Source organism: Sturnira hondurensis, unplaced genomic scaffold (genome assembly GCF_014824575.4).
Source record: "Sturnira hondurensis isolate 20B ecotype Veracruz unplaced genomic scaffold, ASM1482457v3 Scaffold0008897, whole genome shotgun sequence".
In the NCBI taxonomy this organism is placed as follows: Eukaryota; Metazoa; Chordata; class Mammalia; order Chiroptera; family Phyllostomidae; genus Sturnira; species Sturnira hondurensis.
In genome coordinates this window covers 4,144,987-4,164,146 of record NW_028081528.1, presented here as the reverse complement: position 1 = coordinate 4,164,146, position 19,160 = coordinate 4,144,987, and the positions used below count along the sequence as shown (strand labels likewise).

Here is a 19,160-nt window from a genome sequence, read left to right as displayed (position 1 = left end):
AACTGTTTTTTCTTAATTTTTTGTTTAGTAAAAAGATTTGTACTTGTTTCCAAATGTTGGTTTTTCTGCTAAGAAGAGCTGTTTCACATCATGTAGCAGTGGCGTGCTGGTAAATGTTTAACAGCTGGCTGCCTAAAAAATAACTGCAATTTGTAGTATTTGCTGATTTCTGTGGTGTAAATATTTCTACCATGCCCTATTTCAAGCTACCAAGGGGATGTCACTGAACTCACATTTGAGTAGTGATACAGAGAATTAACTCTCATAAGCTATTAGAGCCAGGTCCAGCACATCACTGATAAGAGTATTATTTTGCTCATTGATAATATGGGGAAAACTCTTCCTAATGATTGTTTTCTTTGTAAGCTTTTTTTTTCTTGTATGAGATTCTGCTGTCTCCAAAAATCATACACTATTTACCCCAAAGCATGGGACTCATTTATTTAATGCTTCTCTCTTTTTCACAGAAATTCTAATTCCTTGTGATACTCAATTCCACTAATCTAGCTTCATTATTTATTTTTATTCCACTTACAGTCACCTTTCTTCTGCCAAAAGCAAAGCAAACAAATCCAAAAGGGAGCCATCCACTATTTCAAGAAGTCTTAATGTCTTTATCTATGCATTCCCACAAGAGATAACTCCTTTCCTTGTTCTTTACTTTGTCAAAATCTCCTTTTTATTCAAGACCAATGCTAAATGTTACTTCCTCTATTAGAATATCCCTCCATCCAAATAAAGCTAAAAACAAAGGGTCATACAATCCCAAGGTACTTCATTAATATTTCTTTTATTTTCACTTGTGTTAGAACTTTTAGGCATAAAATAGATGCCTAGAAAAAGACTAAATGTATATTTATATACATTGTATATAGATATTGTATTTATATACATCTATATACAATGTATATAGATGCCTAGAAAAAGAATAAATGTATATTCCCAATAACACTTTCTGAAAAGCGTAAAAACAGTACAGAAGATCTGTATATATTCCAAGATCTGGAACTTGAATTATCCAGGTAACTTCTACTTAATTTAGCATTTGCTAAAACACATAAACAAACAAAACCCCCCACAATTAATTTGCCTTTGTTTCTTACAAACCTTATTAAATGTAAGAAATGCAACATCATGGGACATATCTACAATGGAAAATATCTTAAAATAGTACTTTCCAAATATTTTTAATCTCTTTAAATTATCCATACATTCTCTTTCGAGTGTGGATAGGTTTCAAAGTCTAAGAGAAGATCATAGAAAAACATTAGTGTGGATATCACACATTTCCCCTGTACTGAGCTTCCCTTTCCTCTACTTATGAATTACAAGCTCCAAAATAGGAGCCTGTAAGCTTTCCCAGATTCACACCAATTCCCCAATGGAGTCAGCCATACATAATCTAAAGGATGAAAAAGATGACAAGACTGCTTCTCTATTCAAAGTCTAATGAAAACAAACCCCTGATGAGCAACTTGGACAACAACATCTTAAGAGTTCACCGCAGGGGTAGTTGTCAAAACTTTCTAGAGTCAATTCAAGAGACTTTTTCAGCAGCTTTAGAGCAAAAAGTCATCTTGGAAAGATTATCAACATACACAATCACTAAGTTTAGCCACTGTTGCTGAAATCCAAGTCAAATGAAAGCAGCTGAGCCTACTCAACAGGAGACAGCAGTTATTACAAAGAAAAGGAGAAAAAAGGGAGAGAGGGAGGGAGAGAGGGAGAGAGGGCAGAAGGAAGGAAAGACGGAGGGAAGGAGGGAGGTAAGGAAGGAAGGAAGGAAGGAAGGAAGGAAGGAAGGAAGGAAGGAAGGAAGGAAGGATCTCAAAATCAAACCTTACAAAGAATTCGGAGATCAAGAGAAAATACACTATACACTCAAATATGTGGTGAACCTGCAGTACCAGAGGCTGTAGCATCATCTCCATCTATGGCAATTTGTTTTTTTCTCTAACAAGCTTAAAACTGTCATTTATTCTGTTTTGACAGGTGGTCTTTTAATGGCTATGTTCTCAACTCACTACACAAGACTCTTACCTACAATATGTCCTCTCCTTTCACCTGCCTGAAGTCCTTCAATGTTTTCCTTTCAGATTCCATACCAATGCCAAATGCTTAAGCTCTTCTCACCTCTTGAAAAAGTTTCTTTTTCAGAGGAAGTAACCCAGGGTGTTGCTAATTGGCTTTGCAGAACAGTAGGCAAAATTGTCCTTAAAGCAAGTGTGACTTTGTTTGCCAGCCAGCACAAATGCAGATTACCAACATCAGTTTCTCTGAAAACCTCAGGGATGTTTCTATAACTAATTATGAAAAAGATGTGACTATTCACATTAGAACCTCTGAAGACATTCCAAGCAACCTAATGAGACTTCTCATTCGGGCAGTCACTTCAGTTTCTTGCAAACTCCAAGCTGGTGTTTCTAAGTGCTTCATTGAAGAAGTTCAAAAATATTCATCATGCACTGATTGGACTGATAAATCTAAGTGCTAAACTTTGCCAAGAAAAAGAAAAAAATGGGCTTCTGGTATGTCTTCAAAATCAGTTGCCTCTAGGAATTTCCTGTACCATGCTCAAATTAGTTTTAATCCAACAGTATATTATTTTGACTGACCTTGTACATATTTCTTTAAAAAACAGTCAAGAGATATTTTGCTAACTAGATTGCTTTCATGATAAAATATTTAAAAATAAATGCCTATTTTGGGTGCAACACTCAGATTACTTAATTTTTTAAAAAATAAAGTTTTTTGGTACCCATCTATGTATCTATACCAACATGCAGAGCCAAGAGTTCCTGCTGATTTTACAATTCCTTTGGGTTATGTAATTCATATATTCTGCTGATAATAAGCCATATGAAGCAGCATTTTGCTGTAGTGACATGGCCTGGCCAAGAACAACAAGGAAAAGAAATAGCATTAAAAAAACTGGCAAAATGTTTATAAATTCTAATCCTCTGCACATGAATAAATACATCTGACAAAGTGCAGAGTCCCTCAAAAAGGCCCTTCTTGACCTTCCTAATTTGAGTTCAATTGCATGTTCAGTGTTGAGAAGCCAAAGTAGGTTCTGCCAATGTTTTAAGCTCAACCTTTACTACATTTTGTTATTTGTGAAAGTGAAATCCCAGATAATAAGTTATAATTGCCCTATTAATCACTTGAAAAGGGAGTTTGAAGGAAAATTAGGATTTGAAATTTCACAACTGGTATCTGAAAGACGTCCTGTTTTGTTTTCTTACCTATAGCTTACCACATAAAACTACTGTAAAAACCCACATGTAGGCACTTTTTGAAATGGTGAGGTACAAGAATATGCCTTATATATTCCTTTTCTAAAGGAATGAAATTTAAAACTTCAATGTAGTCATGGCTGTTAGTCATGATGACCTTTGAACTAGAAAAAAAATACAGAAAACCAGGCCTTGGATTATAAATTATATTGTCAATGAAAGTGAGAACTCTTTGTTCCTGACGTTGTTTCAAATATTACATTTTCATTTCTCATTTTCAAATGAATTATAATGTACAACATGCATGTATTTTTCTTCCATTTTTTCATTTTTAAAAATCCTTCTTTCTCTTAGTTTTTTTTCTTTTCAACTCTGTATACTGATTGACCTGACACACAAAAATTTACCTCTCAAAGTTCAATATACCAAATCTATCTGCTATCCTTAAAGTATCTTGTGGGAAATCCATAGTCTTGATAGCCTTAAGAAATCTCAATACAGAAAAAATACAGAAAGACATAGATTCTTTAAACCTCTCTTTTTTCAGTTCATGATCAACAAATTTTAGATTGTGCTTATGTAACTAAAGATAGCCAATGCAAAGGGACAAGATGGTATTTAGGGTATTATAATAACTAAATCAAACTTACTATAAGACATACAGATAATTAAAGTTGATTAAAGTCAGTATAGCCAATAATCATTTTAGTTACCACTTACTGGAATTTTTATTATGTATATATTCACATGGCCTTATTAAGATTGGCCAATGACACTTTTATGCCTTTCTCTATCTCAAGCATGGCCTTTCTAAAAATGTAGAGAAAAAGCATACATTTTGAACTTTAACTTAGGTAACGTCCTTCTAATGTCACTAATTGTTCTATGAAAACAGTATATCTCTAGGATTACGTCATGAGGACAGGGATCTCAGTCTAAAGAGCATACAGGGAAAGGAAGAGACAAAGTATACTCATTTTGCTTTTTAGTGAACTCAGATAAATGAAGAACAATGTATAACTCCACAACTGATTTGAATGTGTTCTTAAATACAGTCATTTCTAAAAGGAAGAGGTCACAGGAAAATTCACTCCATTCTCATTGGAAATACTCCCGTGGAAGAACAGAGTGGGCAGAGCTCAGAGATTACCAGAGCACTGTGCTCAAAGAGAGCCAGTGAAATTCATAATTTCCTTTCACGAAGTTGGAAGAGTAGCTGGCTTTTATAAGCCAGTAACGTTTCCTTCTGGACAGTTCAGTCACTCATGGAGCCATAATCCACAGCCTACAGTTAGATTTTCTGCATGTCTGGCATAAGCCTTTACAATGCAAATGTTAAAACCAGTTGGTTTCCTTAAAATGTTTCTATATTTAAAACCAAATAAACAACTTGAGAATATAGGTGAATTTTAAATTACATTATCTGGTAGGCAAATAGAACAACCCAACATTATCTTATAAGTAGATAATGAGTAGCATTTATATATTTCCCCTCCTTGATCAGCACAGAAACTCCCCAACATTCTGTTTGACATTATTTGTTCTTAGGAATCTTAGAAAGACTCTAATATTTAGAAAATCTCAGACACCTTGAACTATGTTTGATATAAAATAGCAGTCCACTAGTAACAACATTAATCATTAAATAGTTATATCCTTTGGGTTACTGAGCTGTCTAAAATTATACATAAAGACAAGTTTTCTCTCTCATATTTTCCTTCAAGTTAAAAATGTACATATTCACTTTAATAAATAGAGCACAATAATCATGTCAAAACATTATATGTCTTAAATAATGATGACAATAAAACTTATATACTCAGTGTGCAGAAGAAAATACTGTTTCCCCTCTGTAAATAGCATAGGCACAAGCATGAGCTACTGTTAAAAAACATTGTGAACCACAGATTTTAAAAATGATTGTGTATTGTCTATTACATTAAAAAGTCAAGTTTAAAATTTATAAAAAAATTTAAAAGTTATAACATCTTTACACATTCACTATAAAAATAAATTGATAAGATTAATGAATCAATATAAATTTTAAAATACTTGTAGAATTACAATAAATTGGCTCAAAAGCTTAATTTAGAAGTGAACCTCATGATAATTTGATGTGAACTCTACAGAGTACTCAGAAAAATGTATATGTAGTATGAAAGAAAGAAGAATGCTTTTTGCCAACATAGATTCAAGTTTAAATCTTGGATTGAACGCATTCTGGCTACATGATTTTGAATGAGTTTCCTAAAGCTCTTTGACTCACTATAAACATCTGTAAGATGGAAATAATATCTATCTCTTAGCCTGGAGAATTCATAAATGGTGACAGGATAAAAAGGGTTTATCAATATTTTTAAGACTCCACCAAGACAGAGACCTAGGAGGCACCTGAATTTTCTCTTCCCACAGATGCACCAAATGTACAGTGCCACATAAAGCTATTCCCTCTGAGAGAATCCAGAAATTAGCTGAATGACTCCTACATACTGAGTAAGTAAGAAAATACCCACATTGAACGTGGAGGAAAGGCTGAGACACACTTTCACCATAAACCCATCATACTTGGCACAGCATCATACAATTGGAAGGGAACCTCAAACTTCCAGTTTTTACCTGGAGAGTGAAGGTTTTGGACCATGTATCTAGCATCCCATCTTTTAAGTTTCTCATCCCAAAATGGTCTCCTAAAATACTTAGCTATAAAAGGTAGTCTTCATGAGTCCTACGGGACTTTAGCAAACAAAGAAGCAGTTCTTAATGGGCATGAGAGCACTTGCCATGACTATTTCCCCAGGGCTCAGTGCAGAGCAAGCGAGGGAAAAAGCCCATCTCCCAGTCTTTCCCTGGAAGGGGAAGTACACACTTTACAAGCTGCTGCAGGGGGAGTCTGGCTTCTAATTAGCACGCATCAAGATGCTGGCTGTGATTTTCCCCAGAGCCTAAAAGAGCTGGTGGGCACTTCTGCCTTCTCTTTCTGGTTTACCTCAACAATAAAACCAACCCACCAATATCTACTTCGAAGGAGCTTTTTCATACATCTAGCACCCCGACTTTTATGGCTGTTACCCAAAGGATCAGCCCTCAAATTACCTAGCTCAGACAGCCAACATAGCATGCTTTCACGAGTCCCACAAGACTATAGCAAAAAGTTTTGAAACCTGCACAGGAGCAACTCCCACCCCCTACAGGCTATACACCCAGGCCCAGTGCAGAAGGAACAGGCAAATGTCCCCATGTCACAGTCTCTTTATGGAGGGGGTACCGCTTTCAGTCAGCCTACATCTAAGGGCTGACTGTTACCCTCGCTTTAGGGGAAATGACAGTTCTTGGCACACACTCAACTATGGGAGCCACTAACAACAAAGACTGTAGCTTGTATCATCACAAAGGTTTGGGTGGTGAACAGCAGCTTGCACTGGGCTGTTTGATGAAGTTCATCTTCTACATGAAACCAATCTGTCAAGACTGGGAGAGTGGCTGTTATGTACAATGTGCACAAACCAACAAAAAGAGTCAAGAAAAATGAAAAACAAAACAAAACAAAACAACCCAGGGGAGTACATTATAAGCAAAAGAAGACATATATTCAGAAATTAATGAAAGTAATCTTAATGATATGAAGATAAGTGATCTACCAGAAAGTATTCAGAATATCGGTCATAGAGATGATTACTGAGGTTGGGAGATATATATAAACAGAATATTTAACCCAAGAGATAGGTAATAGTAAAGGGTACTAAACAGAGCTCATAGAGCTGAAGAATATAGGAACTGAACTGAAAATTTCAAGAGAGTTCAACAGTAAAGTAGATCAAATGGAAGAAAGGATCAGTGATCAGGGTACTATGAGACTGGACATTGAAACTCATCCAATCAGAGTAACGAAAAGAAAAAAATATGAAAAACAATGAAGATAACTTAAAGGACTTACAGGACACCACAAAGCCCACCAGTGTACACATTATAGGGGTCACAGAAGAAAAGAGAAGGAAAAAGGCCAAAAGCTTATCTGAGGAAATAATGGCTGAAAATTCTCCTAATCTGGGAAAAGAAACGGACATCCAAATCCAGGAAACCAAAGACACCAACTAAGATGGCACTAAAGAGAGTCACACTAGGCACATTATCATGTAATTGTAAAAAGTTAAAGACAAAGAGAAGATCTTTAAAGCAGCAAAAGAAAAACAACTTGTTACATTTAGGAGAAAAAAATAAGATTATGAATACATTTCCCAGCAGAAACTGCATACCAGTAGGAAGTGGGATGATATATTTAAAGTGCAGTGGGAAGTAACTCCTAACCAAGAATACTCTACCCAGTAAAGTTGTCCTTAAGAACAGTTTTAGAGACAAAGGCTGAAGAATTCTTCACCACTAGTTTGGCCTTAAAAGACACGCCAAGGAGAATTCTTCAAGCTGAAATGAAAGGATGGTAACTAGCAATATGAAAAGTTATAAGAATATAAAACTCACTGAAAAAGGTAAATACATATTTAAATCCAGAATACTCTGTAATTGTGGTAAATAACTCTTAATTCTAGTGTAAAGGTTAAAAGATGAAAATATTAAAATAATGATAACTATAATAATGGGTACACAATATAAAAAGTTTTTATTTGTGACTTCAAATATCTAAATTTAGGGAGGGCAGTGTAAAAATGTAGAGCTTTTGTTTGCATTAGAAGTTAAGATGTTATCACCTTAAAATACACTATAATAACTAGAAGATACTTTCTGCAAGCCTCATGGTAACCACAAAACAAAAACTGACAGTAGGTAAGCAAAAGGTAAAAAAATGAGAATCAAACATACCACTATGGAAAAATAATCAATACCAAGAGAGGAAGTAAAGAACTACGAAACAGCCAGAAAACAGGGAAATGACAATAGTAAGCTCATATATATTAATAACTACTTTAAATGTATATGGAATAGATTTTCCAATCAAAAGACATAGAGTGACTGAATGGATAAGACTATATGCTGCCCTTAGAATCACTTCAGCTTTAAGGACGCACAGACTCAAAGTAAAGTGATGGAAAAGATATACCATGCCAATGGAACCCAGAGGAAAGCAGAGTTAGGTATATGAGAAAAAATGAACTTTAAGCCAAAAACTATAATTAGAGACAAAGAAAGTCATTATATAATGACAAAGTGGTCAATTCATCAAGCAGGTAGAACAACTGTAAATATGTGTCTAACATAAGAATACTTTAATATACAAAACAAATATTAACATATCTAAAGGGAGAAATAGAAAAAAATCACAGTAGTAGTAGGGGACATTAAAAACCCATTTTCAACAACTGATAGCTCATCTAGACATAAAAGCCCTAAGGAAACACTAGACTTAAACTGTACATTAGACCATATGGAGCTAATAGGCACACACAGGGCATTCCATCCAGTGGCAACAGATTATACATTCTTCTCAAGCACACACAGAACATTCTCCAGGATAGATCACGTATGAAGCCACAGAACCAGCCCTAGCAAATTTAGAAAGATTAAAATCATCCCAGGCATTTTTTTCCAACTACAATGGCATGAAACTAGAAATCAATTACAAGAAGAATACTTAAAACATTACAAATACATGGTAATTTAATAGCATGCTCCTAAACAACCAATGGGCAAAACAATAAATCAAAACAAAAAACTAAATATATTGAGATAAGTAAAAATGGAAACACAGCATACCACAATTTATGGGATATAGCAAATGCAGTTCTTGGAGGGAAGTTGATGGTGATAAATGCCTATATTAGGAAACAGAACTCATAGACATAGAGAACAAATTCATGGTCATAGGATGGGAAGGTGTTTGGGGGGATAGATAAAAAAGTAAAAGGGATTAGAAGTACAAATTGTCAGTTATAAAAATAGTCATGGGAATGTAAATTACAGTAAAGGAATATAGTCAATAAGGTAATAATTATGTATGGTGTCAGATGGGTACTAAATGGCGAGATCATTTTCTAAGCTGAATAAATGTCTAATCACTATGTTGTACACCTGAAAATGTCAACTATAATTGAAAAATTAATTAATTAAAAAAGGAAATATATTATACAAACAACCTAATTTTATGCCTCAAGAAACTACACAACGGGGAGTAAACTAAGCCCAAGGTAGCAGAAGGAAATAAATAAAGGTCAGAGTAGCAAAAAATAAAATAGAAACTAAAAACACAATAAAAAAATCTATGAAACTGAGAAGTGGTTTTATAAAAGGAAAAATGAAACTGACAAGCCTTACCAAGAACAAGAGAAAAAAGGAGAAGCCTCAATTTTATTAACAGATTTTATTAATCAAAAAAATTAAAGTGGGCATGATAACTGATAACAGAGAATTACAAATGATAATAAAACTGCTATGAAGAATTAAATGCTAACATGTTAGATAATGTAGAAGAAATGGATAAATTCTTAGAAACATCAACTCTACCAAACTGAATCAGGAAATTTAGAAACAGACCAATTGCTAATAAGGAGACTGAATTGGTAACCACAGATCTCACAGCAAAAAAAAATCCAGAATTGTACAGCTTCATTAGTGAATTCTACCAACTTTAAGTGGAAAATACTTCATGTTCATGGCTCAGAAAACACTTCATGTTCATGGCTCAGATGATATAAAACATTCATATCATCCAAAGTGATCTATAGAATACCTATAGAAAGGCACTTTTTATAGAAATAGAAAAAAATCCTGAAACTTATATGAAACCACAATAGACCCCAAATTGCCAGAGCAGTCTAGAGAAAGAAGAATAATGCTGCAGATATCACTCCTCCTGATCTAAAACTACACTACAATAATCAACACAGTGTGATGTGGGTATTAAAAGCAGACACACAGATTAATGGAACAGAAAAGAGAACCCAGAAATAAATCCATGCATATATGGTCAACTGCTCTTCAACAAAGGAACCAGGAATACACGGCAGGGAAAGACAGTCCTTTCAATAAAAGGCATTGGTGAAACTAGTTAGCCATATGCAATAGAATGAAAGTAAACTCCTATGTTACATTATACAGAAAATTTAATTTGAAATTGATTAAAATGTAAATGTAAGACTTGAAATCACAAGACTCTTAAAAGAAAACACAGCAGGTAAGCTCCTTGACTTTGGCCTTGGCTATGTTTTTTGGGATTAGATACCAAAAGCAAAGGCAACAAAAGCAAAAATAAATAAGTGTAACAAAATAAATGTAACATGTAACAAAAAGGTTCTGCACCGAGAGGGAAATCCTCAAAATGAAAAGGTAGCTATGGAATGGGAGAAAATATTTGTAAATCATGTATCCAATAAGGGGTTAATATCTAAAGCATATCAGAAACACATACAACTTAAAATAAATTTTAAAAAAGTTAAAAATGGGCAAAGCATTCTGAATCCAAAATCCAAATAGATGATGTTCCAAAGAAGACTTACAAATGTCCACCAGCACATGAAAAGACGCTCAACCTCAATTATCATCTGGAAATGTGAGTCAAAACCATGATCAGCCATTCTCTCATGCATTGTTAGGATGTGCATTATCAAAAAGAAAAGAAATAAATGCTGGTGAGAATGTGGAAAAAAGGGAACACCTGTGTACTGTTCATGGGACAGTATACTGAGTACCGCCACTTGGAAAACAGTAGGAGGTTCTTCAAAATACTAAAAATAGAAATACCGTATGACTCAGCAATCCCACTTCTGGGTAATATTAAAAGAAAATAAAATCACTACAACATAAATGTCCACTGACAGATGAATGGATAAAGAAAACATGATATGTCTACATATCAACACGCTGATATGTAAATATATAGATATGTGAATATTACTCAGCCTTAAAAAAGAAGGAAATCTTGTCATTTACAACAACATGGATGAAATTTTGTCATTTGCGACATCTTAGAAGGCATTATGATAAGTGAAAAAAAGCCAGACAGAGAAAGAAAAAATAAAAAAATACTGCATGGTGTCACTTACATAAAACCAAAAAAGAAAAAAAGAATCAAACTCAGAAAAACAAAGAGTAGAATGGTGGTCACCAGGGAAGTGGGGGAGGGGGAAAGGGTGTGGGGTGTGGTGGTGGTGGTAGGTGACGATAGGGAAAGGTTGGTAAAAATGTTTTAAACATTTAGTTGGAAGACAAATAAGGTTTGGGGATCTAATGTAGAACATGGTGACTATAGTTGATAATACTGTATTGTATAATGGAAATTTGCTAAGAGAGTAGAACTAAACTGTTCTCACCAAAAAAAACAAAAACAAAAACAAAAAAACCCAAAACAAAAAGTAACTACATGAGATGATGAATGTGTGAAATTAACTTAATGGTGAAAATCATTTCAAATGTATATTATACACTTTAAATGTATTATAATTTTATTTGTCAATTATACCTTAATAAAGCTAAATTTTTAAAAAAAAGCTCTTTCCCTTATGAAGCAACGTAATTCTACTGAAAATATCAAGAGATTTCTTTTGAGCTATCTCTTTTTCAGTGTTCATTAGTGAGGTCAATATGCAAAACATTTCTCTTCCCAAGGGTTATCTTATTTATTGAGTTCTGCCAGTAAGTTGATTGAGGACGGTGCAATGTAGATTCTATAATGGGGCAAAAGTTACTGCATATCACATGCGAATATGTAAACTTCCCTTACCTAAGGCTTATCTTCTTTCTTAGAATTGTAAGAGCAACACTGTGTTGAATACATGAAATTTTTTTTAAAAAAGACAAAAATATGCATGCATACATTCCTTGTCCTTGACCCTTGCAGTTTTGTACTTTTAGTTAGTGTTTTTTTTTTTACCTCATTTCCAAGAAGGGCATTCACACAAGCTTCTGATGCATCGCAGATGGCTGTGAGATCATGTCCTCCTTCTAGAGCTAACACCACACGTCCATCAGCCAATGTCATCAATTGCTTCGTCAAATGACCAAAGCCTACCATAATACAAAAAAACAACGATTTCAAAGTATTAAATTAAGAGAGAACTTCCTATAGAATTTAATATTAATAGAGCATTTTATTTTTTGCATGTCCTTTCTCAGCACTCTCCATGTGCTAACTCATTCAATACTCACAATAACTTGAACATTTAGGTCCTACTATCTTTATTTACAAATGAGGGAACCAAAACTCAAGTCCCTAATAGCTAAGAAGTATCAAAACCAAGATTTGCACCAGTCATTATGGCTCTAAGCATGGCACAGAACATTCACAAAACATTCTATGTGTACCTGGAAGAAAAAAATTGTATATGGTCAGTGTTAATAAGGTAAACAATACCATCCACTTGACATTTGTTTCCTGTCTCCATCATCTGCCTTTATCTTTATTGTAAAGGAAATTTTATGTATCACCTTAAATTACTATCACATTAGACTTTTATGAGTATGTAAGAATTCCAGTTTAGATACAACATTCTAATCACAACATTTGGTGTGACTGGCCAAGGGGGTAGTTGATTAATGGCTTGTTACAGGGTCCTCATTTAGTATAAGCAGGGACCTTTCTATTTCTATACTTGGAATTAGATTTTATTATGAATAGATGCTGGATTTAATTAAATGGCTTCCTTACACCAAAAAGATGGGTTTTCTCCTATAATTCTGTAGTGTGAGTTGCATTACTATTTCTAATATTAATCCATGTTGAATTTATGGATTAAAATGTTTGCTTGTGATGTATTACCCTTTTTATACACAGCTGGATTTGTTTCACTAATGTTTTATTTAGGTTTTTTTTCATCTATGTTCATGAACAGGCTTAATCTAATATTTCCTATTATTGTATTGATCACATTGACTTTTGACCTGGTTGAGATCCTCTTTTCCCATTGTCTGACTCTAGAATGATGTGTAGCAATCCTCTGCAAAACCATTTGTCTTGCATTTTCTTTGAGAATGATTTTAAACTGTTAATGGAATTTCTTTAGGGAAATTCCATAGGACTGCTAATGTTTTCAATATTTCCCAAAGTTGTAGTTGCATAGAAAATTATTTTTTTATTTAAGTGTTCAAATTTATTGAAATAAAGTTTTAATTATCTCCATTTTCTATTTGCAGCTCTAATTACACATATATGTTCATTGCCATTATGTCTTCAATGTCTCTAAGTTTTCTTTCATATTTTCTATGTACCTCTCTGTCCTGCATTATGCATTCTTTTGGCTTAGATCTATCATCCAGATATGTTCTCCAGATTTGTCTAATCTGCTGTTTATCACTTTTACTGATATTTTCATTTCATTGATTATACTGTTCAATTCTAGATGTTCTGCTTGGTTATGTTTTATATCTTTCTAGTCATTTTTATAGTTTCCCACTCTTTGCTTATGTTTTTGTTTCTTCATTTAGATGCAATTATTTTATATTCTGTATCTGCTATTTGAAGTCCTTATCATTTAGTTTCAGTGTTTGTTGTTTCTTCTGATTAACCATCATGATATCTTAATTTTCCTGTGTTTCTTGAATTTTTTGAGCTCATATTCATTGGAACTTAATATGTGAGAAGTATTTGAAGCCTGAGTTGAATGTGATATTATTTTTGAAACTTAGGATGAGTGTGATTTTGTTCGCCTCTGCTGGATGTCTGGGACACTACCAACTCGAGTCCATTTTAAATTGTTAGATTGAAGGACTATTTGTTCATTGCAAATGTGGGCCCCAAAATTTGATTATAAAATCTTATGAAAAAGAAATTCACTTTTTTTTCCTTTTTAAAATTTCCTTTGAAATTCTATTGATAGCCATAGCTGAGATAGATTTATTGTTTTATTCAGAGTATCTCCTTTTCTCCTATTCATCCTTTTTCTTAGATTTGGCCTTTTGACATTCCTTCTTTCTTTTGGTCTCCAATCAAAACCCTACCCATCATGGACATAAGGCTTTGACTCCCTTTCCTGTATGTAGCAGTGTATAAGATTCAAGCTCTAGCCAACAAGGCTAGCATTTGCTCATGTTCTTTCATCATTTTAGAAGTCATTCATAAACTCAGAAGAGTAGTTTGATATTTTCATGTAGGAGTATTTCAGGCAGGATGTGTAGTCCTTCAGATTGCCAAATGTAAATGTGTCTCATTCAACATTTTTAAAAGTTAAGATTTCATTCAACCTGCCAAATTTCAGGGATAATTGCAAATGATAAAAAAGAATAAGTGAAAATAAATAAAACCACCTAGGCTGGTGTGGCTCAGTGGATTGAGCTCTGGACTGCGAAATGCAGAGTCATTGGTTCAATTCCCAGTCAGAGCACAGGCCTGGGTTAGAGGCCAGGTCCCCAGTGGGGAATGTGGGAGAGACAACCACACATTCATGTTTCTCTCCCCTCTCTTTCCCTTCCCCTCTGTCTAAAAATAAATTAGTAAAATATATAAATAAATAAATTATTAAAAAAAATAAAACCATGTATTCAATATGGCATTTTATTTTTTAATATGCTTTAAGAACTTGCAGAAAATACACATTTAATTTTTTAATCAATTATATTTTAAAATAATGAATAGATTTTATTTTTAAAACAGTTTTGGGTTTACAGAAAAAGTAAGCAAAAAGTACAGAGTTCCCAAACACCATTCCATTCCTTCAATCCTTCAATGTTGTTTCTTGTTTTGACATCTTGCATCAATGTGGTATATTTCTTAGAACTGCTAAGCCAATATTGATACATTATTGTTAACAAAAGCCTGTGGTTAGGATTCATTCTGTTGTATGGTTCTATAGGTTTTGACAAATGCATAATATCATGAGTCCATCATTTTATTATCATATGAAACAGCTTCACTACCCTAAAAGTCCTCTGGCCTCCACCTATTCATCCCTCCTCTCTACCCCACCAACCCTGCAGATGAATAATCTTTGTGTCTATATACTCATTTTTCAATATTTACATTAATTTCAGTTTTTAATTTCTTGCACTAGTCACTCTAAAGTACTAAAATTATCTTAGTTTACCTTTTTTATACAATACTTATACTATTTAGAATATTTCAACATCTATGAAAATTGAAAGAATAACCTTCCATATAGAAATGCACGGTCTGCATCCTGCAAGTGTACCTAGACTGTATTCAAACCCAACCCCTGGTCCTCTCTTAGGGCTTATGGTCTTTGTTTGAAAAGAATAAAACTTCTTGGAATAGAGTTAGAAGAACTAAATGAAAGTCTACACAATTTGTCAAACAATGAGCACCACCACCACCACCCTCAACTAAACTAAGTTGCTTCCATTTTGGGACAATTAAATCATATCATCTTAATCCTTGGCATGCATAGAAATGTCCATCCAATAAACCAGAAATAAACCAATAAACCAGCTCCAGTCTGGTGCTTGAGGCTAGCCATGGACAAGATGTGTTTGTTTCCCCACTGCCTTGAAGCACTTCAGTGTGTTGAGTCTATCCACTTAGCCATTATTCTGATGGAAGTCAAAACAGTCATTTTGTAATTACCCTATGTTTCTAAATAGTTGGCAAAATATTCTAAAAGTGATTTAAAAATCAGGTAACAAGTTCTTTGAAGTACTGCAACATTTCTCACTTCCTATGGACTTCATTTTGATATCAACAGGAATCTTTTCCACAAGCCACTTAGGAATGAGACTGACCACACTAAACTTCATCTTCTTATCTGATTACTATAAAAAGAATAGTTAAGCTTTTGGAAAATGTATAATGCAAAGATCTGATTCCTAAAGCTTAGAAATGTTCTTGGCCTAAGTTAAGGTTAATAGCATATAATAATCAGTTCCACTCTAGAAGATAAAAAAACAAACAATACTCATAGGCAAATTTTTATGGTAATCATACTGCTAAATATCATGAGGAAGTTTTCCTATACCCTAAACCAGGCTACAGCAATAACTCAAAAAGATGTAATAATGAATCAAGGCAGAACACTATATCTTTCTTACTGAAGGGCCCTAGCAATCAATAATTCAATTATCTAAAGTCACTACTGAGCAGATCCAATCACATGGATTTAAAAACAAAATGGAGTGAAAAAGTCTCAAATCTGATTTAAATTCATTCTTTCCTCTGGGAATAAAAGAAAAAGGCCCATAAAATACCAAACTTAGATGGGATAGTAAAAAGTAGAAGGAGAGAATGGAATGAAGCTAATCTTTGATCTCTATCCAAATTCCTCTCTCTTTTACCTACAGGGTTTATTTCCATTCACATGTTACCCATGTGATCTCTGGAGCCACAGACTGAGGCAGCTGAACTCTAAGCTATGCATGCGGAAAACATTCAAGCCAAGAAATGAAATTTCTACATGGTTTGTGCCCTCTCTCCCAATCAAAGTAAAGAAGTCAAGAATACTTTTTAGTAACCTGAGTTCTACTGGGTCCATTATTGCTGTATGTGTGTGTATGTATATTTAGGATTAGAAAAGCAAAGTGTGGCTACCAATTTCAAGGTATTTTTTCAGGACATGTGAGATAAAATTTTCAGTAGTGTGTGTGTGTGTGTGTTTATTTGATTAACAGTCATGTAAGCCATTTTTAATAGGGATAATTGCAAGCTTCATTTAATAGTTTTTACTCCCAGCTTCACAAAAGGCACTAAAGCTCAGCCTACTTTCCACAACATACTTAATCTGCACAGTTGAAAAACTGTAGCAGAGACCACAGCTAGCAATGTTTTCATCAAGAAGGCTGGAGAATCCTCAGTGTGAGGGCTGATGATAACAGGTAAAAAGGGGGAAGGGTTGTCAGGAACCTGTATAAAGGACACATGGACAAAGCCAGAGGGTGGTAGGAGTGAGGGTGGGAGGTGGGGATGTCTGGGGTGGGGGGGACTGGTGGGGGAAAATGGAGACAACTGTACTTGAACAACAACAAAAAAAGAGAAAGAAAAAGAAGTAATTAGGTGAGAAAACACATCTGTAAACATGATATATGTTGGGCCCAATAAACCACTAGCCATGGGAATGGAACTGGATTTGGGGGTCCAAATATACCTTAGTTTCTGAATTCTTTTGTCAGGGAAGTACAGAGCTGAGGGAGGGGCCTGAATGCCTGGGGTGACAGCTCAGGTAATCGACTCAGAACAGGTACCTACGCACTTGAAATCAGCCTCAGCAGTAGTCTTCCCCACTGCGACAGAATTCTCTAAGGACTTTGTTCCAAAGTCAGATTTGGCACCTTAAACTTTGTCAAGGAAATCTAGAAGGAGGCATTCACAACGTGCTGCCATGGCAACTACGGTATTGCTACTACACTGAAGAACCTATCTGTTGCCTGGTTGTTTGAAAAAGCTTTAACTTAACTTAATCGAATTTACTTTAAGCAACATTAAATTAAAAGAATGAGCAGGAAGCCATGCTGGAACAAATCATTTCTTTTGATGACCATACACAGGAGAACTGGTAACTACCAAGACTGAGACACCACTGAGAATTAGAAGAGCATTTCCGTTAAAAAGCCTCTGTTCAGTTCTGTTGATCTGCTAGAAGCAAATTTAATATTTTTTGCTCCTAAAGAAAGCATTCAATGAGTTGTAAATGTGATAGTAGTTTAATAGTTTCCATTTGAATTCCTGATGTTCCACTCGGCTTGTTTCTGTCTAAGAAGCCATGCTGTGTCGGTACTTTTTTAGTTCCGAAAAATTGTTGGAAATGAAAAGCTGATCAAAGAAGGCCCAGAGAGTAACTTTGGGTAGGTATTTACTAACCAACACAAAAGGATTCATTCTTTGTAATAACACATCTCAAACACTTCTCTACAATGTCTCCCACACTGATCCCAGAGAAGGGTAGTAGTGAGAGGAAAAACGCTAACCAGCTTTATTTTAACTTCCATTTAAAAACAACTATTTTAAAAATCAAAATTAGGACATGTCCCCTGGAAAAAGTTTGGAAAATAATAGAAAATCATCAAGATAGTATAATAAATATACTGTCATATACTATATAAATATATTGTCTGCTATTTAATAAGTAATAAACAGCAATAAAATAATTATATACATAAAATAATAAATCTATAGTCCTACCAACTGGAAGTACCGATTTTACTTTTGTGCTATTTTATGCCCATTATTTTTATATATTTTAAAAATAAAACAGCATCATATTGTACTTTTTTAAACTTACATTTACAAATATCAATTCGGTGTAAAGCAGTTTTTAGGCACAGCTTTAATACAATATCTTTTAAAATTTACTTTATTTTTAGAGAGAAGGAAAGGGAGGGATAAAGAGAGGGAGGGAAACATCAATGCATTATTCCCCCTCACGCACCTTCTGCTGGGGACCTGGCACACAACCCAGGCATGTGCCCCGACTGGGAAGTGAACCAGTGACCCTTTGGTTCACAGGCCAGCACTCAATCCATTGAGCCACACCAGCCAGGGCTATGCTATCATTTTAAATGTATTACTATATCAACCAGTTCTCTATTTTTAGGTATTTAAGTTAGGTATTACTAGGTTTTCTGTTTTATATATAAGGTTACAGAAAAATACCCTGTTGTATGGTTGAAGTGGGCACTAAATCTTGCACTTATCCGATTCTATTGTTATTATGTATTTTTCAGAATGGAAAGAGGCTTGATCTTTATATTGCTATCCTTTAAAAAAAAACAGTATGAGATAGAACATAAACAAAAGGGCAAAATGGGAACAGAGTACAGTCAAAACTTTATAAACCTCATTCTTTTACTAAAAAATGGTATTACCTTATTTTATTATATTACAGTATGTCCTGATTCTGACTGCATTTTAATTAAATTTATTGGGGTAACACTGGTTAACAAAATTACAGAGGTCTCAGGCACACAATTCCACAGCGCATCATCTCTACACTGTATTGTGTGTTTACCACCCTAAGTCAAGGTTCTTTCCATCACTATTTTATCTTACCTATACCTTTAACTTCATTCCTTTAAAACCTATGTGTTTGCCAATGCCTGTGG

The 19,160-nt window shown here is 34.3% G+C and overlaps 1 protein-coding gene across 1 annotated transcript in view; it reads right to left on the bottom strand.

Annotated features, from left to right (window-relative positions):
* The window catches only part of HDAC9 (histone deacetylase 9), an 835,653-nt gene that overhangs the window by 45,044 nt on the left and 771,449 nt on the right, over positions 1-19,160 (bottom strand). The window contains exon 25 of the mRNA XM_037056286.1: positions 12,055-12,188. Within this exon, the coding sequence (XP_036912181.1) occupies positions 12,055-12,188 (134 nt within the window). The remainder of the gene's footprint in view (positions 1-12,054; positions 12,189-19,160) is intronic.